This window comes from Rhinopithecus bieti, unplaced genomic scaffold, assembly GCF_001698545.2.
Source record: "Rhinopithecus bieti isolate Rb0 unplaced genomic scaffold, ASM169854v2 scaffold_15353, whole genome shotgun sequence".
Taxonomy (NCBI): domain Eukaryota; kingdom Metazoa; phylum Chordata; class Mammalia; order Primates; family Cercopithecidae; genus Rhinopithecus; species Rhinopithecus bieti.
The window spans coordinates 47,653-73,240 of record NW_016808067.1 but is presented as its reverse complement, the minus strand read 5'-3'; the positions used below and the strand labels follow the sequence as shown (position 1 = coordinate 73,240).

Sequence of the window (25,588 nt, the reverse complement as noted above, 5' to 3'; positions counted from 1 at the left end):
TAACAGGTAAGGAAAAGCAAATGAATATTTCCTCCCCACCACCTACCTCACCCAGGTACTATGTAGATAGCTAGCAAAATATATGCAGTTCTTATTTATAGAGGCTTGCTGTGCATTTCGGTATGTACCATTTGCTTTGTTAAGTTCTTGTAAGGTTTAATTCTAAAACCTATTAGCATTTTTAAACCATCCTTTCATGTCTACAGTTCTTTCAAAATCCCACTGTGCTTACAATACTCAGTCAAACTTGCCCCGATCAGATTCTTTGGAGAAGTTTAACACTACTTCACATTTTTTTTCTCAGCAAATTGCATGTTACTTAAAAAACATGTCCCAGCAACAACAATTAGGTATCCTCCAAATTCTTAAGGAAACAGGAATGCTTGTGTTGAGTAACTATCCTACCATGTGTCCAAAAGGGTAATGCCATGACCCCGTTCCTGTGGATAACAAAGGTCTCAAGGTATCTCTATTTTCTTTTGGGAACTCTGCTGTCAGTACACACATTGTGACAAGAGCTGCTTTTCATTTCATCTAAATAAAGAAAAGCATGCTAGAAGAGTGAGATAAAATAAACTGAGTAGCTTTAGAGCTACAAAATTTCCAAATTTATCCCAGCAGACCAGATGGCAAAGGTCAGGACTAAAATCATAAACCATGAAACAAAATCTATCATTTCGAATGCTTTTTGTCACCATTGGGAGAAAATGGTTTTGCTGAACATTTTAACTAAGACAGAAGACTTACTTATCTGGTTGTTAAAAAGATTTCCCTTTGGTATAAATGGGGAGTGTCCCTTTCTCTTGAAAGCTGGCAGCATGGTATGATAATCAGAACCACAGTTATGTTCCCTAGTAAACTATAAATTGGGGTGAAACCTAGATGAGCATTCAACAGGCAGACGCTGGTAAAGCAGTACTACTTGTTTATGGCTGGGGTTTATCCTGATGGGTCAGTGCCCAGTTCCAATTGGGTGGTGATTGTACTACTAAATTCATAAACCTGCCGAAGAAGTGTGAGACTGTGGATGAACTAAGTATCAACCCTTTATGTCTTCTTTTTTTTTTTTTTTTATTTTTACAAGCTGCTTTCTGTGAATTTAACCTGAGCTATATACATGAACAAGGTAAAATGTCTCTTTTGCAAAGCATGTCCACTATGAATCCTTAAAATATAAAAGCTTGAAGTTCTTCATGAAGCCCTTATTTATTTAATCTTACCTCTATCAAATTCCTATGGGCCAACTTGATCTCACTGCTAAGACCCTGATGTGATCAGTTACTTAAAAGGGAATTTTATATTGATATTCACAAGTAACAATTGAAGGCCTACGATATAATATTTAGCTCTCTAAATGGAAATTTGAGGCTGACTTACAACCTATGCATTCTATCAAACACACTCAAATAATCAGAAATGGACAGATGCATATGAAGCTATTTTCATAGCTTATAATTCTCCCATTCAAAAGCATTTAAGACAAAAAGAATTTGGTAAAGTCTTTTTTAACATTAATTAACAGATTATGTTGTTCAGATCAAGGGAGAAAGTAAGTTTGTTCTACTTTGGTGCTCAGATCCTTCATGATGTGATGAGTTCAGCTCTGAAAAAAAGTGGAGCCAGTCTGAAAATGGTACTGTGTCCTTGAAACCACAAACTACTAGGAAAAGTGGGAGAAATCTGCAGTATTTGGCTTAGAGAGGAGACATGAGAGTCCTTCTTGGAATAGGGACTGACTTCTTTCGTGAAGTTCCAGTTGCAGCAAGATAAATTTCAACTCAGTATGAGGAAAACCTTCTTAATAGGGATGTTTGAAAATAAGTGTCTCTGTGTTGTGAATAGGCAAAGTCTCTGTCATGGGAGTCCAAACTATGAATGTTTGTGAGGAGATTTAGCTACAGTGCATCTCCTGGGCTTCAGGGTCAAGTCAGTGCTTTTTCCACACCCAGGGAACATGAGGTTTCCTGCGGGTTTTGTCCTTTATTGGAGCTGTTATGCCTTATTACACAAGGAAAGGTCCAGGTAGAAAAAGAAAGACATAGCAAGCAGCACATCAAAACAATGGACAGCTGTGGCAAACTTAAGTCATAAGAATTCCTGGTTCTCACTGATCGCACTACAGTGTTACACAAATATTTTTCCTGCTTCCTATCTTTCAGTGTTACTAAGCAGCACTATTCCCCCAAAACTGGCTTTCTACAGCAACTTAAAAGTCAGGCCTCTGGGCTGTGCATGGTGGCTCATGCCTATAATCCCAGCACTTTGGGAGGCTGAGGCAGGAGGATCACCTGAGATCAGGAGTTCAAGACCAGCCTGGCCAACATGATGAAACCCAGTCTCTATAAAAAATACAAAAATTAGCCAGAAGTAGTGGTGCACGCCTCTAGTCCCAGCTACTCAGGAGGCTAAGGCTAGAGAATTGCTTGAACCTGGGAGGTAGAGGTTACAGTGAACCGAGATCATGCCACTGCATTCTAGCCTAGGCAACAGAGTGAGACTCTGTCTCAAAACAAACAACAACAAAAAACACCCCCCCCCCAAACAACAACAACGACGACAACAACAAAATACCAAAGTCAGGCCTCTGCTCCCAACCATGTAGAAATTTTCCCCCAGACTAAGCAGGCTGCTGTCCTTGATATTATGCCTCTAGAGAGGAAAAGTGGCCTTAACCTTTAGGAAATTACAGCCTACTTAATATCCTATCTTTTAAGTGCTCTGTTTTTGAAAGGTATTAAGGATGTTAGTAGCAAAGTGCCCATGAAAGTGGCTCACAGAGCAGAGGCAACTTTCTGCCTCTCTAGGATATTGAGGGTAGTGAAACTATAAAAGCACTAAAAAATAACTTACTGTTTAAATTATATAGTTTACACTTAACTCTGAAAATCGGAGAAAGAGCACAGTAGGTTAAAAGCATTAGTAAGGCTTTTAAATAATTATCTTTAGAAAATCTTAGTAAATAAAGTAGAATAAATAGGTTCTTTCTTTTCCAGCTTATAACCTTGACTCTTCATATTAAGGTCTACTCATGACTATCCATGATTATGGTTACAGGATATTAGACAAATTGAGGAATATACAAAGCATTTACTCTGAAACAGGCCAGAAGTACAGGCCTTTTCTTACCATGGCAGAGGCAGCTGAATGGTTCATCTGGTGATGAGCTGCCTTGAGTTTGGCTTGTAAGTGTGCAGGAGGATGAAAGTACTTGCATTTCTCCCGCGAGCATCGACCTTTGATGTAATCCATGCAGATTGTCACAGTATTATCACTCGCTTCAATCATGGAAGCATCAGTAGGGTGAGCATAGCGGCAATCATTCTCCCCACGGGTACAATTTCCACGCTGAAATTCTCGGCAAACCTTAGAACACACACATGCACATACACACGCATCACACTGATGACTGGAAGCTGACAGGCTTTTATTTATTTTGCTAGCGAATGTAACAGTAATTATACATACATTGAATATATTATTTATGAACAAATCTAAAAAGATAAAGAATAATGTAAAGCCATATTCACTATGAGATATAAACAGACAGAATTTCTATTCCCAGAAAAAAATTCTATTCTCCACAAAGGGAGGTTGTCCTTACATTAAAATAAAAATGCTTTAAAAAAGTATTACTGAAAACCAGTTTTAATTCTCCAATTAATATACAGCCCTAAGCATAATTAGTGTTTATTTAAGTCCAAGATGAGTCTTTATCGCACTGTAATGCACTGGTTTTCCAAAGTCAACTTGTGAACCACAACTGAGTTATATGTACAATCAGATTCTATTACAATACATTACTAGACATTTAAGGGGCTGCAAATGGAGCTGACTTGATAAGGAAAAGACTAGCTATTTCAATGTACAAATAATAACAAGAGAAGAATGAAGGACTTCAATAAATCAAAAGTTGTTTGAAATTTCTTTCAGATTTTCTTTTCTTAGGCATCGGGGGTATTTATTGCCTAGCACATCACTCTCAAAATGGAGAAAAAAGTTGAGGCACTATGAGACTAATTTACTTTCTTTATTCATATAGCTTTACATTCTGCAATCATAGAGAGTTATATTGTCTACTTTTTTCCCACTTTGATTATTCTAGCAAGTAGAGACTCATTAACAAATACAATAATCTGTTTCTGAAAGCTGGAGCCTAGGTAAAAGGAACATTCCCACAGAGGCTTCCTGCACCATCACACAGTCTATGGCTAAGTACACTTAACATATTGTTTGACCCACCATACAGCTGAATCAATGCACTTTATAACAAGGTATGATTGCAGTAGTAAAATGTTTAACATTTTTCTGAGGTTATACCCTATAAGCTAAGAAATTTGGGTTCTCTTATTTAAAACACAACACATTGGGCTCTGAGAATACTGCTTTATGTGTAAGGTTAATATCTATTCTACAGGTATTTATATATATCTTCACAAATACCTCCAGTTTATCTGAACGCATCAGTTTTGGGCCAACAGCTCCTGGCATTGCAAGAGGTGGGTTTCCAGGAATCAGAACAGGTGTATTTGGTACAAGTTCTGCAGGAACGAGGCTCATCCCAGGATGTGGTATGTAAGGATTGAAAGCCATGGGAGGATTAGGTGGAAGTGATGGAGTCATAGGAAAAGAAACCCTGTATGTTTAAAAGAGAAAAAAAAAGATGTAGAGGTAAACAGCTCTCCTTCCTGTCATTACACAAGAGGCATTCTTTCAGAAACATTCAAGATTACCTTACGCACATCAAAATTTACATTGTTTCTTCAACAATTTACCCCATGTTTTTAGCCTCTTTACTAATTTCCCATAGAGGAGTTGCTTTTAACCAACAAATCTCTTTAAGGTAAATAAGTTTATTGGGTAAAGGCTGATAAAATTTAAGCCACATGACTTTAAACAGTCAGCGAATTAGCCAAATTAAATTCCATGTGCTGCGTCTCTGTACCAAATGTGGTTTTCCTCGCAACTCTTTCTTTTTTCCTAAAAAGCCACCTGTCACCCATATGCATGCTACACATATGGAACAATCTTCTTTGTTTTCCTTACACAGGGCATGGCCCTTTGCATCAAGTCCCTTTCCTTTCCTCCTTCTCTTCCGGCAATCAATACTGCTTGGCTGTAAGGCTGTCTGTTGCTACCACCAGGCCCCACTGGTACTACCAAATACTGGCTGTGCTTCTGTCTCCTGGCCCGCTGGGACATTATGATACACAGCAAGGAGTTGCAAGAAGAAAGGGATAAATTAGAAAAAGTGATGCTTTAATGTCTTACCTAAAATGAGTTTACTATTGTCCATTATATTTTGTTATTTTTAAATTAGGAGGTTCCTGTTTAATTTTTTTAATTTTTATGTGTACATAGTAGTAAATTCTATTATTTATGGGTACCTGAGATATTTGATAACATGGCTATACTATATGAACATCACATCATGGGTAAAGGATACCTAACCTTCCAAGCATTTATCATTCCTTTGTGTTCAAAAACACTCAATATACGCTCTTTTAAGTTATTTTTAAGTGTGACCGAAGAAATTATTGTTTACTGTTTATCATCCTAGAGTCCTGTTTCACAAGCTAATCTGACTTGCCTAGCCTTGATCTTTATCTAGGGGCCAGATTGATATTTCATAGTTCAAAAGAAAGGCACTAGGAAATGCTACAAGATCCCTTGTTTAGGCACGAAGAGGAAGAGATTAAGCATAACCAGGACTTATATGGTATTACCAAACTAAGTGTAAACCTTGTAAAAAATATACAAAAAAAGGCCTCAGAAATGCAGACGAAGGCTATTACTGTTTTTTCTATTTTCAAAGATCCCTGGGACTCAAAAAGTTTTGATTATGTATATTCCTTTATTATCTGTCACAAACCATTATTTATCACTTTGCTGTTTTTTCCAGTTTTGCCCATCATGTGCCGGGGATCTTTTCTTTCAACGTAGTCTTATTCCTTTTGATCAAGTTCTCCATCTCCCCTATAGTACCCAAACACTTAGTGAATGGGACTGGTTGACAGATATACTCAATGACATTTTAAAAGTTAATGGAAAGAATAAGCAAATCCATGACTAAAATGTAGTAATTTCTAATATATGATCTATAAGGTAGTTATGTGAAATACTGGTGGTGTCTTCCACTGTGTATTTACTAATACTACATGTGTTCCTTTTGGCTTTATAAAATTTTTTCATGTTAAAAAGAACCCAAAATCTGTTGCATTTTGCCAAACTGTGCCCATACCTGCTAAGGTCAACATTAATAGAAACAAGTCTAAATACCAAATTGTGGAATATAAAGTGAGGGGCCAAATGTTATACTCTTTGCCTCCACCCCCCACACAGACTTGAAATTGTCACCACCCAGCATTTCAAGGAAGGACCCTGTTATAAATCATATTCAGCTTAGAGAGGACGGCACTCCCCCATTAGCCATTCTACCTTCAGAATGAGTTTATCAAATTAGCTGATTGGTGACATTAGGGAAGAGCCATGGAAGACTTTGGCGCCAAAGAAAAACTGGCGGAGACTCATGAGGGTGAGTAAGAAAAGGCCATGGTTGCTAAGAGCCTTAAGGTGGAAAGGGGGAACGCCCCAGGCAGGGAAAGATTGATGGTATAGGTCAAGGAGAAAGACTCTAAAAGGTCTGTGGGCAAATAAGCCAAGGGTCGTGGACTCTAACTAGGCGTCTTATGATATAATAGTACTTGCCAGGGAACATGGATACTTGTCATGGAATGGATGTTGGAAGTTCAGGAAGGCTAGCTGTGATTGTTGAGCCAGTGTGCTTATATCATGGAGAAGGGAAAGATCTTTGAAAGTCAGGCCACCCAGGCATGCTTCAGCAATACGACAGGACCTTTATGCGGCGATGGTATGACTTCATAGTTTGTCTCAAAGATCACCCAGAAATCTTCTAGTGTGGGAGAAGAAACTCCATTTTGAAGCACTTGTGTGGACTGATAAGTGGCTCTTGCACATTGACTTTTGTTGTTCTCTGACTTTATATGGGTAGAATTTTCTCACTGAACGCCACCAGCTCATTCCTCCTGCGCATGAGGGGTGCTTTTGCCTTTTACAAAAATGAGGCAGGACCATATTGCAATCTGTATTTAATTTTTTAAACTGAAGACAGACTTGGGAGGTGGGTGAATTTTCCAGATTAAAAAGTTATTAATCACTAATAATGCTGATCAATTAATAATATTAAAGGCCTAATGAAGCCTAATGTATGTGTAAGCAATGCTTTCCGTTTATGGTAGCTTTTTACTTCCGTAATTTTTTCTTTTCTTTTTTGGGGTGACTCACCAGGGAAATTCTCCTAGCTAAATTCTGCTTTCTTTGGATTACTTTTAAGCTTTCTTAGGTTTGTTATATGCTCCAAGTGTATGGAAAAAAAGCTATACATTAATGCTTAGTCTACATATAAAATGTAAAGGGCTTGCTGCAAGTATTTAGATTTTTCTAAAGTTTCATCACAAACTATGCTATCTTTAGATCTTAAAACTAGTATCCTAGCGCTTATAACTATTTCCTCCTTGAGTATGAAATGCATTCTATAACACTGTTTATTGAGAAGAAGCAAGCTATTCCATTGTCAATACTGGGGCAGAGGCAGGAACTCCTGAGTGGCTTATTTATTTTCAGTTGGACATTTCTGTTTTCTCACCACCACCTCTGCCCCAGGGTAACTACTCCATTTCATGAATTTGAACATTCAAGGGCTTAGCATTGACTAACAGCCATGGGTTAAGTCAAGCAGCCTGCAAGCTCACAAGCTCAGCTTTAATAAACAACTTTAATCCTGTCTCTACATATATCTCAGCCCTTGATGTCAGTTGAGCTAACATGAACCTATCTGTGGGTTAATTTTTATTGTAAAGGAAAAGGTTTTAAATACGCTGACTCTGATTTATCTTTACAGCTTGAAATGGTCTGAACACTCAAATGTTTCAGATATTTAAATTCCAACCTAAATTATTTACTAAACACTTGAAAAGAGACGGCTGTCCCTCCCATAACCAGGTGTAAATTTTCATCTTTCTGAGTCTTGTCAACCAGCAAGAATGGTGGCGACAACAAGCTTTATGAATAAGATCACCTGACAACTATTTATCCCGATGTCTCTAGCAGTATTAGCTCCGACAGTAGAAATTCCCATGAGTTCCCAGTGACTTGCAGAGTGCTTAGGAACTATCGGGCACTCAGGAAATGTGTCCTAAAAATTAATGAAATATCTAGAGAACAGTGGCTTCTAATCTTTTTTGAGTCCAGGACTTCTCCAAGAGTCAGATGAAGACTGCAGGCTCTGTCCACAGAAAAATTCATGTATGCAAAAAATGTTGCTTGTGATCTCAGCAAGTTCAAGGACCCCACGACATTCACCCCTGGTGTGGGGTTATGAACTACTTACTGGTTAAGAATCTCTGTTCTAGAGTAAGACTCTGCAAACTAGGGCCCATAGGCCAAATTCAGCCTGCCCGTGTTTTTGTATGGCCAGCAATCTGAGAATGTTTTTTACAGTTTTAAATGATTGAAAAAAATAAGAAAATAATATTTAGTGAAACATGAAAATTATAGGAAACTCTTATTCCAGTGTCCATCTACAAATTTCATTGTGCTCATTAGTAGACTTGTATTACAAAAAATTGTAGATACTTGTTTTCTCTCTTGTTATATAAGTACCCTCAACTTTGCCTCTTGAACCTCACAGCGTAAAATATTTATATTTAGCCATTCACAAGAAAGTTCACTGACCTTGGTTCTAAATAATTTCAAAAAATGAAATTCTCCAACACTTTCAGGAGTAAAGCACCAAATATATACATATATATAGACGTGAATTTAGTATTTGTAGCAAGATTCCACAAACTGAAAATGTTTGGCTTTGTAAACCAATACTAAGGTATTCACTAAAATGCTCTTTTACATAGTTACTAACATTAGGATTTTTAACTATTTGTTTCTAGAATAATCACTACTCAGTGACTAAGAATGAGGAAATAGCAGTTGGAATCCTGTAAAGGTAAAAATTTTAAGAGCCACCACAGATTGTTCTTAAAGGATTCTGAGGCAATGCAATTCAATGCAAAACTATGCCTCAAATAAATGTCTAGTTTACACACACTTTAGGAACAGTGACTTAACAGGTTATTTCTCAAGCTAGTATAAAGAAATGAAAATTAGATGTTATGCCAAATCAATCTTTGTGTCTCCTCAATAGCCTAGATCTATTTGTAGTTACCTCAAAAATATCCAAGATCAGTTACAATTATTGTTGGATGAATGTAAAAATTTCAAAATCCTGGCCTAAGGTCAACAGAATAATCGGGGCCTTCCATCTCTGAGTTTCTGTCTGGAGTTGAATGACTAGATATTTTCTTTTACAGAAGGGTAAACATTTGGTAACAATTTGTTGACCCAATTTTAATACAAGAAAAATAGCACTCTTAAATTTTACTAGCATCATAATATCTGCATTTTATTGCTCATTTGCAAGCATTTATATAATGTAAAAAGAAGCTCCTTTTACGGTCATCATGCATATTTCTATCTTTAGATAATCCCAAAATGCACCGAAATACATAATGTTAGTTTCCATCGGACTTCATTTTCACACAGAGTACAACTGAATAATCTCTCTTTCACAGTATTTGCTTGGTCATTTCCACACTGCTTGAGTAATGTTCCATGGGGACTGAAGTGGCCCAAATGCAGGCTGCAGGAGACCCACATAACCTCCAGACTAGTTAATTGGTTTCTCAATAATTGAGAGTTAACTTTATAAACAGATGCAAGCTGATAGCGGTGGTATTTAAGTACTAATCGTACTTGTTAATGAATAAGTCACCGTGGCTCTAGAGAGAGCTAAGGAAAAAAAAGTTCAAGGGTCAAAAGTGAACCATTGTCCTCACCTAGACCTGGATTTTCTGATCTTATTAATCAGAGAAGTCTCCAAGTAAGAGGAAGCATTGAAGGCAGGCAGGTTAGTTGAAAGATCAATAGGTGATTGTGAGTATAAGAGGTATAAGGAATAACACAAATGAGAACACAAGTCATGGTTCAGAGCTACCCATATTTGCTGGGAGGAGAAATACAACAGCAGGCCAGGAATCATAAAGGAGTACCTAAACACAGATCAGCACATCACCTAGGTAGAAAGCAAATGATTGACACTTCATAAGCAGGGTAACTTTGACATTGTTCCCGAGGAGGTGAACAGGAATTGACCTAAAAATTTGTTGGTGACCACTGTGTAATAATAATGGCAATTCAACTAACTTTAGTATTCTAGTAGGAAACAAATATTATTTTTAAAAAATCAAGTTTGTGGCATGGATTGTAGTAATGGTATCATGAGCCTCTGTTTGTCTCCAAAGTCATCAAATTGCATACATTGAACATGTGCAGCTTTTGTGTGTCAATCATACCTCATTAAAGTAGTTCAAAAAATTAAGTGGTTATCTAGTTTTAACAAAGGGTATAAACAAAATGTAGGTTTTTGAGAGACAAATAGGAAGAGATGAGCAAAGCAAGGAACCCACAGGAAACCTGGAGACTATTTATGAAGATGTCAGTGAAAGTTAGATAAATAGGCACGCTAAGAGTTAACATTATCAGGGGTCTGACCAATTACAACCACCACCACCACCACCACCATCAAAACAACATAAATCAAAACAGACCCTTGCATAGCTAATAGAAAGATAATTCTATGTGGAAAAAAGAGAGGCCCAAAGCTATAAAAATATGAAGAATCAGGTACAAATCAGAAATTAAGGGGACCAGAAGATATTCATCCAACATCTTACTTTTGTTACATAATGAATTCCTAGAGGGTAGAGTTTATTTCTTGATCATCTTTTCATCCACCCTTTACTCATTTAAATACCTGTCACAGAATATATGCTCGATAAATACTTACTGAATTGAATAAAAGGGATTCCTAAACCATTAATTAATTTTGATTTACTAAATAGATCAACCCAATTTAAAACCAGACTGCAAAAGAAGTAAAAGTAGTTTCAAAATGGTGGCAAAGAGATTGAATAAACCCTCAGTCTTGCTCTCCGCTGAGGAAGACTTTAGGCAGATGGCTAGTCCTAAACTGTCTTTTGATAAAGATATGAATTGCTAGATCAAACAGTATGAAAAGCACAGGGTATTTTATACATACATATGTACATATGTACATACATGAATCCCATATGTGTGTGTGTGTATGTATGTATGTATGTATGTATTTTTAAAATTGGAGTGGCTAAATCCATACTAGAAGGTACCTAATTAAGAGTTCTAAAAAAAGTGATTTAGTGATACTATAGATAAAAATATGTAACTTTATTACAAAGTGTGTAATTCACAACGTGTATAATCCAGGTGATTAATGAATTGCTAATGTGACTGGTATTCAGAGTGGTTCAAGAGATAAGACTATGGAAAGAAGGGTGTAAATTAATATTTAACAAATGATTACAGGATATTAAGGCAAATTACAAAAGCTTGGGGTACCACTTTAATTATCAGGTGGTGGGGCAACCACAGGTTTTATATAAGGTCTCCTCTCATTGACAAATTACTGAGCCATATCAACCTGCAGGTAAAAAAAAAAAAAAAAATTTCACAGAGCCCACCAAACTCCCAGCCTTCACCTCATTTGTGATCAACAGCAAGCAATCTCAAGGTAGCTGGCTGTAGCTTACACTGTGACCACCAACAGTGAAGCTCACAGGCCACCATGGTCTCATTAGCACCAGGCTCCAACTAACCAAGCTAACCAGCCCCAAAGGAGAAGGACACAAAATAGAGGAGGTTACATATAATTTATCTCATGGGAATATATAAAGGATGATAAAGGGAGAATGTTGAGATTTGTGACTATCAAAGAAACTGGGCACTATAAAAGATATCATATGTGCAAGTGTCCTCTGTTTGACTGTAAAAGTGTAGCATTTTCATTCCACTTTTGAAAAAAGCAGATTTCACAGTGTCTATTAACAGAGGTGGGGCAAAGCAGCAAAGGGACTGCTAGGGGATTTATTTTGTTTTAACGTAAAAGAAGCTTTAAGCTATGTGATATACACAGTCTTATTAGCAAAAGGCCCGAATAACTACTCTACTTTGGACCAGTAATTGCAATGAGGAGCAAATCTAGGATCTGTGGGGTCTGAAGCTTAGACCACTGGGTGGGGAAGTGGAGCCTTAAGAATGAAACACACAAATATATTTTGCAAATTTTACAAACACATTTTAAACACGTTGCTAGGACCCCTCTCAGGGTTTTGGAAGGAAACCATGCAAATGAGCATCCCTAAACCCCTCATGTTAGTTTGAGGGTAAGTCTACCTTAAAAACAATGTTAGTTGAACAAACAGATAACAATAGGCTTCAGGTGGTACACCTAAAAGTAAAATTTTGTCTAATCTTTCAGAAAATGTAGTAAAGTCCAGATGATCATGGCATGGTAGCACTCCAGGCACTTCTGTGATGTGATCTGGTCAACCTCAGTGGGGAAGTTCACATGATCATGACTGTTGTAATTATATTAACAGCATATTAACCTTATAATTACATAATGTCTGTCTTTTCCTGACTTGAAAATTTTGCAAAAATCCTTTTACAAAACATGTAATGTCACCACATCAAGATGAAAGAACTAAATGCCATCATTCATCATTACATGAGTAGGTGAACTGAAAAACCTGTTGTGGGACCTTCATTAAAACATGTTATAATTTCTGTACTGACCATGAGACTGGTAATTTAGAATATGGACACAGTTTTCTTTTCTACTAAACCTACACAATATCTGGGCCACCTTTTACAATAATAATTGTTAATAAAAGAGCCATGACAAAACTACTGTTTTTTAAAACAGCATACATATTTCAATCAATAAACTAAGTTTATATGAACTAAAAAACTGTAACTCTAATATGAATATTTGTCCTCTTGTTTTCAAGTACTATATCATTTAATGACTGACTTACAAAAATTAAAAAGTAGGCCAGGCATGCCAGCACTGTGGGAGGTCAAGGCAGGAGGATTGCTTGAGGCTGGGAAATCAGTACGAGACTGGGCAACGTAGTGAGATCACATTTCTAATTCTATTCAAAAAATTTTGTAAAAAAAAACATTATCTGTGCATGGTGATGTGCACCTGTAGTCCCAGCTACTCAGGAGGATGGGGCAGGATGATGACTTGACCCCACAAGTTTGTGGCTACATTGAGCTATGGTCATGCCACTGCACTGTAGCCTGGTCCACAGAGTGACACCGTGTCTCAAAAAAAAAAAAATTAAAAAGTAAATAAATATTTTCCAATTTTATCTCTAGTCACTTAAAATTGTTCTAGTCCTTAGTTTATAAGTAATATATACCTAAGTAATATAACACCTTGTAGCCCTTTAGTAAAAGAGAAAAAAAAAATTAAAAACATGAGTCTAAAAATAATATTCATTAATTAGTATATCTCCCTTCCTCGTACCTATTTGAACTTTCTATTATTTTTTTCTCTTGGTTCTGAAGCATTACATCACCTTCATTCCTTACTATATTAATGTGCGATAAACATATAAGCCTGTTTATGAGAAATATATTTGGTAAATAGAATTATGATAATGATGTAAAAGGTGGAGGGGATCCAGGCAGACATCAGATGATTCAATTTGAGATAAAGGAAAACCTAGAGAGGAAGCCTTGTTTATGGCCTTCATGGTTTGGAACTTGGTAACTTAGCCACAGGAATGCCAGCCATGAATAGCATACAACAGAACCTGAGGACTTGGCACACCCCAATGCAACCTCAAATGTGCTGAATCAACAATCTCTATATAAATAATCAAATGAATACACTCTACTGAGTCAAGTTCACTTGTGTGTCAGGATCTGTTTCCGTGTGAATCACCACATTCAAAGAGATAAACTAGAGGAATTTCCCAGGTATTCCTTTAGTTTGGATAGGGACAGGTGTAGATATGCAAAATGTCCAAATAAAACATTTTAACAGCCTGTAATATCATATTCATTTTATAAATACATACACCACATCCAGTAGTGAGAATCTTTTCTCATAACTAAAATTTCTAATTGTAAAACCAAAATTTTAAAACATTAGCTTTGCTTCAGGGTAATCCACTGTTCCTACTCTTTCTAATATTCTTCTATACTGGTTGTATTTGCCTCCTGATTATGGCAAGGGGATACTTCAACTTATACTTTTTTTGCTGGGAACATCAGGAACAATCACTTTTAAACTGCATTGGAAAATACTAGGTAGTCACACCTTTTGTTTCACCTGCTGAACTTCCTTAATAAAGCCAAAAAGAAAAGCTTTCAGAGATGGACTTTTATACTGGCAAATGTCAATTCAGATCTGTTTAATAGAGTGAACAAACTTGCCTGTTCCAGCAAGCATTCCACCCAAATTGACTAGGTGTGGCTTTTATTCATTGTTCAGTTACACTCAACAGAATCTGTTCTCTAGGTACCATCGCATTTAGGTTGACATTCCCTTTATCTAGGGGCTTATAATAAGCAAACCATATTCAATTCTGCAAAGGCAGATGTGCTCTTCTGGTATCCTAGAAACAGATCAAAGTATTCTTTGTGGAAAGACATGAAGTTCAAGCCAGTGATACAAATGGGTTTTAATATGCAACTCTACAAATATCAGGACTGGAAATTTCTTAAACAAAAGCATGACTATCTTAGAGACAAGAATCAGATTATTGGGTGGGGGTGATTGAAAGGGATAGAGAGTTGTTTGAGGGAGAGTAGGTACCAGAGAAATTAAGTAAAATCATACATTACTTCTGTAATAATATCAAGATCTACAACAAAGAAATTTTTTTTTCCAAATCAGGCTGGTAAATGTTATTTAAAATTGCTCACACTAGCTCAGTTACACCATGCCTATAAAGTGGCTTCCTTAGACCATAGAAGAGGAACATATCAACCATCTCGGAGTTAGATTTTTGTACACATAATAACTGCAGGAATTAATCATTTAGCAGCTCATCGCATCATAGTAGCTATCATTAAATAATCTACAAGGTAGAGAAGCAATTTCCAATTGTTCCCTTGGGACTTCTAAGTAATGCCTTGTATCTTGTAACATTCTATAAAATAAATTGTACTCCTGTGAATCATATCAGTCATCTTCCATCATCTGAAATCTAAAATTACCCTCATTGAAGAAAAGATAGGGAAACGTATTCTAACATAGAAAGGATAGAGAATCAAATTAGAAAGCACAAGTGAAGAGGCTGGAAAGCACAATGGATTTCTTATTGGATTCTCAAAAAAGCTACTCCCTATTCTCCAGTGTGAGCCAGCATGATCAATAACACTTGAAGGGTTGAGACTTGAATTGGAGAGACTCTAGCAGAGGCTGAATAGAACGGCTTTCCTCTGTACCTCTACTTTACCCCACTTCTTGCTCTCTGATTCCCTGAAACAAGGCATTTCACTACTACCCTGAAGCTGTTCCTCGACCTTTGAAAAGATAAATGCTCCAGCTCTGTAGGAAACACTGGGCTCAGGTGTCTGATAATGAAATCTGCTTCCTATTCTTTGCTCAGTTTGAAATTGAGACATCCCATGAGAAGCTGAGAGTAGTAACTGTGAGTTAAAATCTCCCTTGCTATACCTTTGACGAACATCTTCCCCCATCCCCTCCCACCCACATCCCTTGGCAACTACCCTTCTACTCTCTGTTTCTATGCATTCAGTTTTTTCAAGGTTCCACATATGAGTGAGATCATATTATAGTATTTGTTTTTTCTTTGTCTGGCTTATTTCACTTGGCATAATGCCTGCCAAGTTCATCCATGTCATCTCATTTCACAATGTATACATCTAACAAATCATCACACGCTGTACACTTTAAAATATACACAATTTTATTTGTTAATTGTACCTCAATAAAACTGGGGAAAAAAATAAAAGCTGCCTTGCTTTATTCCCCAGCCACTCACATTTCCTGGACTTACCAAGCACGTTCACTTCTCTGTGGTTTTGTTCATAGCAATTTTCAGTATCCAAAAGACTTTATCTTCCCTCTGCCCTTAGAAGTAGGGAGGGACTGAGATACATCAGTATGTGAAAGCCCAGAAAAAGCGTTTGCGCAAGGAGTTCAAAGATGTAAAGAATTACTGAGGGTCAAAGAGGAGCTTCGAGGAGTTCACCTTCTAGGAACTAATTTACCAACATAATTAATCTGAGTTCCAAGGCAAAACTTTTGGTAAACTAATAGTACAGAACATGACATCTATTTATTTTACTTAAATCTGTCTAGACATTCTGGAAAAAGTATGGTGCAAACCTTTAGTGATTCATCATTGCCTCTCCCACCTGTTTTTGCATATATCCATAAAGATGTACTCATTAAAGGTTTCCATATCAACACAGATATCCTTGAATTCTGAGAATCAACTTTATAATGAGATAGGCTTTACTGACAGCAGATTGTCCTCCCACATTTTCATTGCATCTAAATACTATATACATATTTCAGCTTTCAAGTTCATTGTAGTCGTTGATTAAATGGGTAACAAATAAAGGTAACAGGATTTTCAAATTTATCCTGTTAATAGTTTAAAGGAAGTAGGTCAGCTGGAATTAGAATGAGGCACCACTGAGCTAAATGTGAGGCCTGAAGAACTATAGCAGAAAAGGGACAGTTTTCAATTCACCCTAAGAGGTGTAAAGGCAAAATGAAAGTTTATATTTTAAGGCATAGGGACAAGATGAATTTTCAATAGAACAATATGAACAGATACAGCTTAATTACTTTATAAAGGATCCATTTAAACTCGCAAATCCACAAAATAGTAGATATTTGTCTAGAATGACATAATCTTACTAATTTCTGCATAGGGAAACCCTGTAGCTAAGTTAAGGGAAAGCCACCATCAAGATCATGGGAAATTGGGAAAAACTGAGAAATGGTCACAGAGCAGAGAAGAGAGGGGAGGCAAAATTCAAATGAATGCACTTTGGTACCCTGAATCAGACACTGGAATAGAAAGATTACATTAATAGAAAACCTGGGGAAATCTGAATAAAGTCTGGAGTTTAGTCAATAGTAATGATTTGTGATTCCAGTTTCTTGCTTTTGACAAATCTACCAGGGTAATATAAGATGTTAACAGTGGGGAGAACTGGGTGAAAGGTAATACAGGAACTCTTTGTACTGTTAATACCTTTGTAACTTTTCTGTAAATCTAAAATTATTTCAAAATAAAAAGTTTGTTTAAAAGCAACAACAGGCTAGGCTCACACCTGTAATTCCAGCACTTTGGGAGGCCGAGACAGGTGGATCACCTGAAGTCAGGAGTTCGAAACCAGCCTGGACATGGTGAAACCCTGTCTCTACCAAAAATACACAAAAAAATTAGCTGGGTGTGATGGCAGGCACCTGTAATACCAGTTACTTGGGAGGCTGATGCAGGAGAATCACTTGAACCCGGGAGGCAGAGGTTGTAATGAGCCTAGATCGCACCATTGCACTCCAGCCTGGGCAACAAGAGTAAAACTCTGTCTCAAAAAAACCAACAAAACAAAACAAAACAAAACAAAACAAAAAAACACCAAAATCCTCATCAAAGAACAAGAAAATTTGTTTGACTTAATGTCCTAGAATTCAAAGGTTCCCATGTAATAATAATCAACTCTCCTTATCTTAAAATGCCCCTGCTCCTTTATCCATATTCTTTTATAAACTGAACTCATGCATAAATGCAGCCAGATTTTCAGTGCAACACACCTGACTGCTCTCTTCAAGTGCACAGCTCTGTAGTGTCAATGAACATATTAGTTTGTGTCCTAAATCCTGTTGCAACTAATTTCCGCAAGTCCCTGCCAGGTTATTCCACTGTAGATCTTTACTGGCAATTTTCAAAACATAGCTGTGACTTACAAGTGATGACATTTGAGCGTTCTGGAGCATAAGCTGCATCTGCTGGGCGAACATGGCTGCGGCAGTCTTCTGTTGAATCAGATTGTTCCGCCCATTAATCTCCAGCTGCGTTTTTAAGTGTGGAGGAGGGTGAAGGTACTTGCAGTTCTCTCGAGTACACCGACCCTAACAATGAAGAATGGGGAAAATATTTAATTAAAACTATACACAAATAGATACATTTTGGACTCCATTATCTGGGGACAATCTAAGCTCCAAAACTCTTCATCTTGAATCCATATACGGCAAGAAATACCCTGAAATTCACTGACAGTCTGTTAATGAAATAATAAATCCCTATGCCCGGCAGCCATCTTGTTCTTTAGGTTCCGGAGACAATGGCCCTAGATCACTTGCATGATGGAGACCAAAGTGTATTTTGGATCCTCAGCTAATTGAATGTTTTTATTGATGTTAAGCACTTTCAAGGCAGGATAGTGTGTCAGTTCCATGGAATCAAACATGCTGTTGGTGTCACCTAAATGCTGGCAAGGCCGCTGATTATGGTGTTTACTATGTAGCAGCAAAGGATGTCACTGGACTAGTTGTTGATCACATTGTCACAATGTGACCCATTACTGTGTTTAACTCATAAGCACTATTCAAAGAAGCTAATGATTCTCTCTTATTTGGATTACTAGCTCCACCATAAACCTTTTAAGAAAGCACAACTGCAAACAATTCTATTTCCCATAGATGCTAAGATTCTTACCGGTACATGAGGTTATTGGGGGAGGGGAAGGTGGGGAGCAAAAGGGCAGCTTTTTTTTGGACCAAAGAGTGCAAGCTGCTAGGCCACCTGAATTCCCAAGAGAAAAATGAGTTTGTTCACCAAGTGTTTTCATTCAACACATACTATGTGCAGTTTCCTTATTTATGATGCCTACACAGTTTATGCAATGGCTTCTCCATTGTTTAGTTGTTATTAAAACATTCCTATAATGTCATTGAGAATCAAGATGTGTCCTTCAAAACTTTTCTAGAGCTACATATAATGCAAACCCAGATGCACTGCAACTGCTCTTTTTAAATATTAGATCACTAGGACAAGGTGGCTCTATTGTTTTACCTCCTCTGTCAAGAAGCTGAGTATAATTTAAAAGTCAGTGTGAGAGATTAAAAGACACATCATTGTTTTCTGTTGAGTTTGTCTTTTTGTTTTTCCCATTGCTCAATTTACATTTAATTAAATTAAAATGTTTACAAAATCAAATGCTATCTTAGTTTTATGTACTTTTGTATTTCTATGCAAATCTTGGAGAAAGAATAATTTATTGGTAGTATGAGTTAAGAATCATGTTAACCTAATCCTCCTAAATTCTTAAAAGTAGCCTAGGAATAGCTACACAATTTCAACATATATAATGAGTGTAAGCAGACCCCTGTGTATGCTAAATCACAATAATGGGGGTCTTTTCCCCATAAATGTACCCCTAAGAGAAACCATAAGCTTCTTTTTACACCCACCGTGATGCAAGGCAGAAAGTCACAAGGATCTTCAGTTCCTAGATTCTCCACTGTCCATCTACATAACTGAGGTGATCCAGCTCAGAATTAACAGCTGATGGAGGCAGTGGCACTTGGTGACTTCCACAGCCAAGCATTCTAGTTTATACTTCTACTTCAGGGTTTCTCTTCCTCCTCCCACACCCTAACATTAAAGATTTCCCCAAGGCCCTGTTCTAAATCCTCTTGCTCTCCTCTCTAATCTCTTTTCCCTGGAGAGACTAAGTTGTCTCAAAGTTCCATCTATTTGTACAATTGCTCGGATCTTAAATCTCTATCTCTACCCCGACCTCTCTTCTGAATTTCAGTCTTTTTTGTTTTTGTTTTTTTAACCAATTGCAGCTGCATTTGGAGACCCTGCTGCCTAACCAGGTCTAAATAACTTACTACTGACCTTCCTTCTCATTTGACTATTTTTCATCTTGCTGCATACTCCCGGTTAGGGCCACCACTCTAATTCCTGTGCTTTGGGGTAGTTAGACAACAGTAGTGGGAAAATAAATTAGGCAGCTCAGCAGTATTGCTTAAGGATTACAGAGCCACCTAGATAGCTTGTTTAGACAATTAGCATACATAAGCATGGAGCACAATTTGTAACTCCACTGCAAAAACAAAACAAAACAAAACAAAAAACACAACTATATAATTAAGACTGTCTTTCATATTTGGGAATTCCAAACATTAGATAAGTTAAAGAAAAGAAAGAAAAAAGAATAATTGGAATTTCACCATTTGTTACAACTGAGTTTTAATATCATCTACATTGAATGTAATCAGAGAGAGAGAGAAGAAGAAAGGGAGGGAGAGAACACACTGTATTTGGCACATTTCCTGCCAATATACAGATAAAGAAATGAACATGCCTTTGTGCTTTTATATCACTATCCTTTACATAAAGTAACTATCTTAAGCTTTTTCTTGGGAAATAATGACAGTTTAGTAGAGCAAAAGCAGTACACAGAAATAGAAAAAAAGAGAATTACACTTTAAAAAATTATATCAAGTTGGGCTATAAAACTAAAGTATGGAATATGAGGCAGCATGAGATTTAAAGAAACTTATTCATCTTAGTTACGAGATTTTACTTGATTTATAAAGCTTCATTTTGAATGACAGAATCCATAATTTAATTCTATAACAATGCAAATGCATAGCAACACCACCTTACCAGAGACTGCTGCTTATGTTCCAGAAAGCTTATAAAATAAAATAAAAATCTGCATTCTGTATCCAAACAATAGATGAGGAGACCAAGTAATTTAATATCTATATTATCCATGGAATACAACATTTCAAAAGAAAACTATGCCCCTGTTTTTTTCAAAACGACATTAGAACTCAGGATAATATATTTATATGCACAACACTTGGTGATAATAAATCTCGTCTACATAGCGTTCATTCTTCAAGAGGCCCAAAAGTAATTATAGGCCAAAATACTTTAATTGGTGTTTGGGAGAGAACAAACTTGGTTTTTGACATCTGTTAACACTTGTTTTTTAATCCTTGTGTAGAATTAAGGCTTTGGTAAAGCATGTAAGGTTGGGATGGAGTGGTGATTAGGGAGGGACTGTCCCAGTGGAGTATGCAATCATCTATTGTTTTTGTCCTTTGGAAAATCGATGACTCTGTACTAGGAAAGTTCCAATGATTTCTGCAGGCCACCTAAGCACTCTGAGTGGGCCACAAGGTACCCTATCACAATGGGTCTATAACAGTTTGGTGTGATAGCCCAGCAGCCATCTTGGCTCTGAAAATTCACCCTTCATGTTTCCCTAGCCAAGTCAATGGTGTCCCAAGCCCTCCTTCTTCCAATCTAGACCCACAGGTTCAGAGTTGGCACACTAGTGCAAAGTATCAGACCAAGTCTTAAAAGACTCTTTAAATGTACCTACAACAGTCGCCATCCTCTGGCAGAGCAGGCTACATACTAAAATCAGCAGCTAAGGGGAGTCAAGACATGAAAATTAACTCTCTCTCTCCTCCCCCATCCCATGTACACTGAAAATTAAAGAAACATTGAAGAGATTAGAGTGCAAGCTCATTTATGCTTGCCTCAATTTCCCTCCTTTTCCATTTCCTTTTGGACTTAAAAAACATGTCTTTCACTGTGTTACTGAGTTAAGAAAATAGCAAAGTGATTCAACAGGAAAGCGATTCTCTGCTGAAATAAGTGCTACTACACCTATGAATCATATGAATCTTCCAACTCCCCTTTCCCATTGACTGTCTTTGAAAAATGCACTCAAAAGCAGCAAGCAGGGGGAGAAAATAGCCGATGACATTTCTGAAGTATATCTGCATCAAGAAGTTGATGACAGACAAAGGGATACGTTGCAGAACATTTATAAAGCCTCCCAAATTCAATCTATTACCTTTTTCCTACCTTCAGGCTTCTCCCAAATGAATACAAAGCCTTTGACTAAGAGAGAAAAGTCTCATTGTAGAGATTCAAATCCCACCTATGTCTAGGGAGTTATGAGAGTCAGTCTGTCAGACACAAGACTTCCCAGGCACTGGGTGATAGAAAAACCCTGTGAAATGTACTTTATGTTCATGAGAAAAAGCCCTACCATACATCAGAATAAGAAAAGGAACCTGGGAGGCTGCAAATTACCCTTTGTCAGCCACAGTATCTTAAGAGAAACAGCTGTTTGCAGAATGACTTGCTTCTTCAAATACATATGGAGTTAGGGAGAAAAAAAAAAAAACCCTAAATATCCTCTCTCAAATACAATTATAACTGGATTATTTTTCAAATACATAATCTCACTGATCTTCTAGACGGCCAACAGTTAAAAGTTAAATGTTAAATCAAGGCACCCAACAGATGATTTGTTCTATGAAGAAAAATGTTACTCCATTTTAATCATCATGTATTAAATGAAAGAATTCTGATGATAGTGCCCCACTGTAACATACTTACATGCATAGACATGGCTTCTCAGAGGAAGTAACAGTGATTTCAGAATTACAAATCATATGTACCAATTTGGCTAGTTCCTGCAAGCATCACAGATTTATTAAAGCTAGGAAAAAACTGAGTCAAGATCAACATACAATGAGTTATTAGCCAGATATCAGCATTCTACTGCCAAATTTCCCACTTTCTTCCTCTTAGAATTCTGTCTTTACAAAAATGGATAATCTGCATGATTTTCTCCTCCAAATAATGTATCATCTATAAATATTGATATAAATGCACAAAGAGCAGGCTTAAAATTCTGCATACAACTTTTAAGTTAAATGTGAGATGCAGGCAAGAAATTTAGAGGGAAAAGTCTTTGATAAACCATTTCTTAAATATAATGAAGGCAAAATTAATGAGGCTGAACGTCGACCCCTATGGAGAGGGCCAGCCAAGTACCCCCTACCACTGCAGCCAGCACTATACCCACCTTCTTCATGCTGTCCCAACTCTGTTTTCTTGACACATCCCATACACACATACACAGGGCAATGACTTTGGTGCAAACCAGATAATAAGTTTGAACAGATGAGAAGCTGGGGGGAGAGCAGAAGAATTTTCTTGCCTATCTGCCTCCAGAGAACTTTTACATTTTGATCTCCCAATGACAAAGGGAGTACTGGGCTCAACAATCACACTTTTGTTCGGAAATAGCCCACTAAGATCATTTGATTCCCAGGATGGAAACAGTTTAGGGCTGAATCGGATTGTAGGGAACATCTTGTGCACCTTTATCTTACAGAGAATGTGAAGGCCAAAGGGGTGAAGTGACTTGTCCTGATTCATAAGCAGCTCAGTAAGCACATAAGCCAAGTTTCCAGACTTTCACTACCCAATATGGATTCTCAGTTCAAATGACTTTTCCTCTGTAAAGATTTTCCTGGAACCATCTCTCCACTCCTGCCTCCATTTATCTCTCCCTTCTTTGTGCTTCCAACTGCACCTTGTACTCAGTTTTATCGTAGCTCTTATCGCTGTGTATGTCGATAAATTGTTTGCATGCTTGTCTCCTCTATTAGACTTTGAGTATGTATAACGGCAGAACTACATCTTCCTCCACTTTCAATCTCCAGGGATGTGTGTGTGTGCCTGATGAATAGTCGCCCCGCCATACACGTTTGTTGAACTTTGTGAGAATAATTTTATAGGGCATAACACTAATCTGCCTTAGAAGCCTAAGTGCTTCTCTTGTTATTTTCTTTCACAAGTTCTTTCTTCTCCCTCCAAGAAGAGAACAATAGTCAACACATGACTGAGGCTGCTCCTGGTCGTCTGTTCAAAATGAACCGTTATTCTATTCAGGTCCAGAAAATAGCTAGTTCCTAACTTTTTTTTTTTTTTTCCTATGAATATAGACCCTGAGGAATATGTGACCATTACAGCTGAAACATCCTGATAATTTAGTATAACTTAACCAGAAGTGACACGAATCCATGAGGCCCACAGACACAAACTCTGGTCTGATTCCAAGGGGTCTCTGGCCACAAAGGCCCTCAGGATATAGGGCCCCACCGGACGAATAAAGGAGCCAGCAGCAGATCCATATCTAATCAGCACCTGGGCCTGCCCAGGAGGGCCCTGCATTTCCAGGGTCAGTTTAGAAAAAAACTGCGTTCTCCAACTGCCCCACCCCCATCCTGAATTTCTCTGAACAAGCCGCAAGTCAAATTCCCTGAAGCTACTAAGACAAAGGTGGCTTTAGGAAAATCACAGCAGGTGGGGCCTTCTTGTGGCTCTCTAATGCATATGCCTTCTTACAAGAAAAATGTTTGCGGCTTTACTTCATGACCCACGCTTAGCTTTGTTTACATTAAACATTTATTTTCAAATGATCATGAGCTTGATCTTTTCTTAGAAATTTTTTGAACAGCAAATAACACTAAGAATCCCAGAAGCTGTTCACAGTGAAAGCAAGCCTGCCTCACTAATAACCCAAATCTACTTCCTGCCCTATTCCACCCCACTTACACACTTTTACCTTGGTTCTCATTGAATACCGTCCATCGCTGTAGAAAAATATTAACTGAATGGTCAATAATAAGCTCATCAAAAATGCATCATCTATTTACAAACCAGCCAACCAGAATAAAATTAAAACCCAAACACAACGAAGCACATTGGTACCAAGTTATCAAAAGTCAGAAGGCATTCCTGATGCAAAGTATTCCTAGACGCTGTCTTTAGAGCAGCTGGTAGCTGCCAACATAAACTGTCATCAAGAATGGGAAAAAAGGGAGAGAAAAAGTAATGGTACTGAATTTGTTACTCCAAGAAATAAAACACATAAAATCATATAATTTCAAACATCTCCTTCTACACAGACTTCATTAAGAACATAAGGAGGTGCTTCTCTCTGACCCATTAGTGAAATCTCCTGGTCCTAGGCTTCTTTATCTCCTTTTTCTGGACACCCCATCCACTCACTTGCCACAACGATTTAGAAGTCAGGACAAAGAGGGTACCAGCTGCTTGCCCCCTTTATTCCCCAGTTAGGGCTTCTGCTTAGGATCCTCTCTAGAGATGCTAGGTTTATCAAATAAATATGCAGGACTCCCAGGTAAATTTGAATTTCAGATAAACAGTGAATTTTTTTTTTTTTAGTAGAAGTATGCCCCATACAGTATGTTATCTGGCAGCCCTCTCCCGCTCTGTTCTTCTGCCTTGATGACTTGAGCTCAATAAAGGCAAATCCTTGAAAACCCATTTTACCTCTTTACCTTAAGATTCTTAGCAGCCCTCTCCATGGAATCAGCCCAGGCTCTCCCAGGCCTTCATTTGCCCAGAGTAAAGTAGAAGGCACTCTCAGCCCCAGCTTACCTGATCAGCTGCAAGGAAATTTAAGGAAGTTGACTGTTGGAGACAGCAATTTTTGATCCATAGCTCCTCCCACCAAAAGCTTCACACGGCTCGCTACCCTGGCAGCCACTCCACCTTCCCACCCACCGGTGGCGCAACAGTATATTTAAATACCCTCGATGTCCCCTGGAGCTCCCCTTTAGGCTAGGATGAAGAGGGGATGGTGTGTGACCAACACCTGCCTAACCCATAACTCCGATTTTACAAAACAGATTTTTGAGTATATGAAGTGTTACATAAAGATGAGGCTTTTAAGTTTTTTAAGGTTTTATTTGTGTGTGCAGAGGTGAGGGGTGGTTAATCTT

At 37.6% G+C, this 25,588-nt stretch overlaps 1 protein-coding gene across 1 annotated transcript in view; it reads right to left on the bottom strand.

Annotated features, from left to right (window-relative positions):
* MBNL3 (muscleblind like splicing regulator 3) overlaps positions 1 to 25,588 on the bottom strand; it is a 62,287-nt gene that overhangs the window by 8,455 nt on the left and 28,244 nt on the right. The window contains exons 2-5 of the mRNA XM_017885384.1: positions 17,915 to 18,079; positions 12,311 to 12,312; positions 4,441 to 4,633; positions 3,127 to 3,363 (exon numbers count right to left, since the gene is read on the bottom strand). Of these exons, the coding sequence (XP_017740873.1) occupies positions 3,127 to 3,363; positions 4,441 to 4,633; positions 12,311 to 12,312; positions 17,915 to 18,079 (597 nt within the window). The remainder of the gene's footprint in view (positions 1 to 3,126; positions 3,364 to 4,440; positions 4,634 to 12,310; positions 12,313 to 17,914; positions 18,080 to 25,588) is intronic.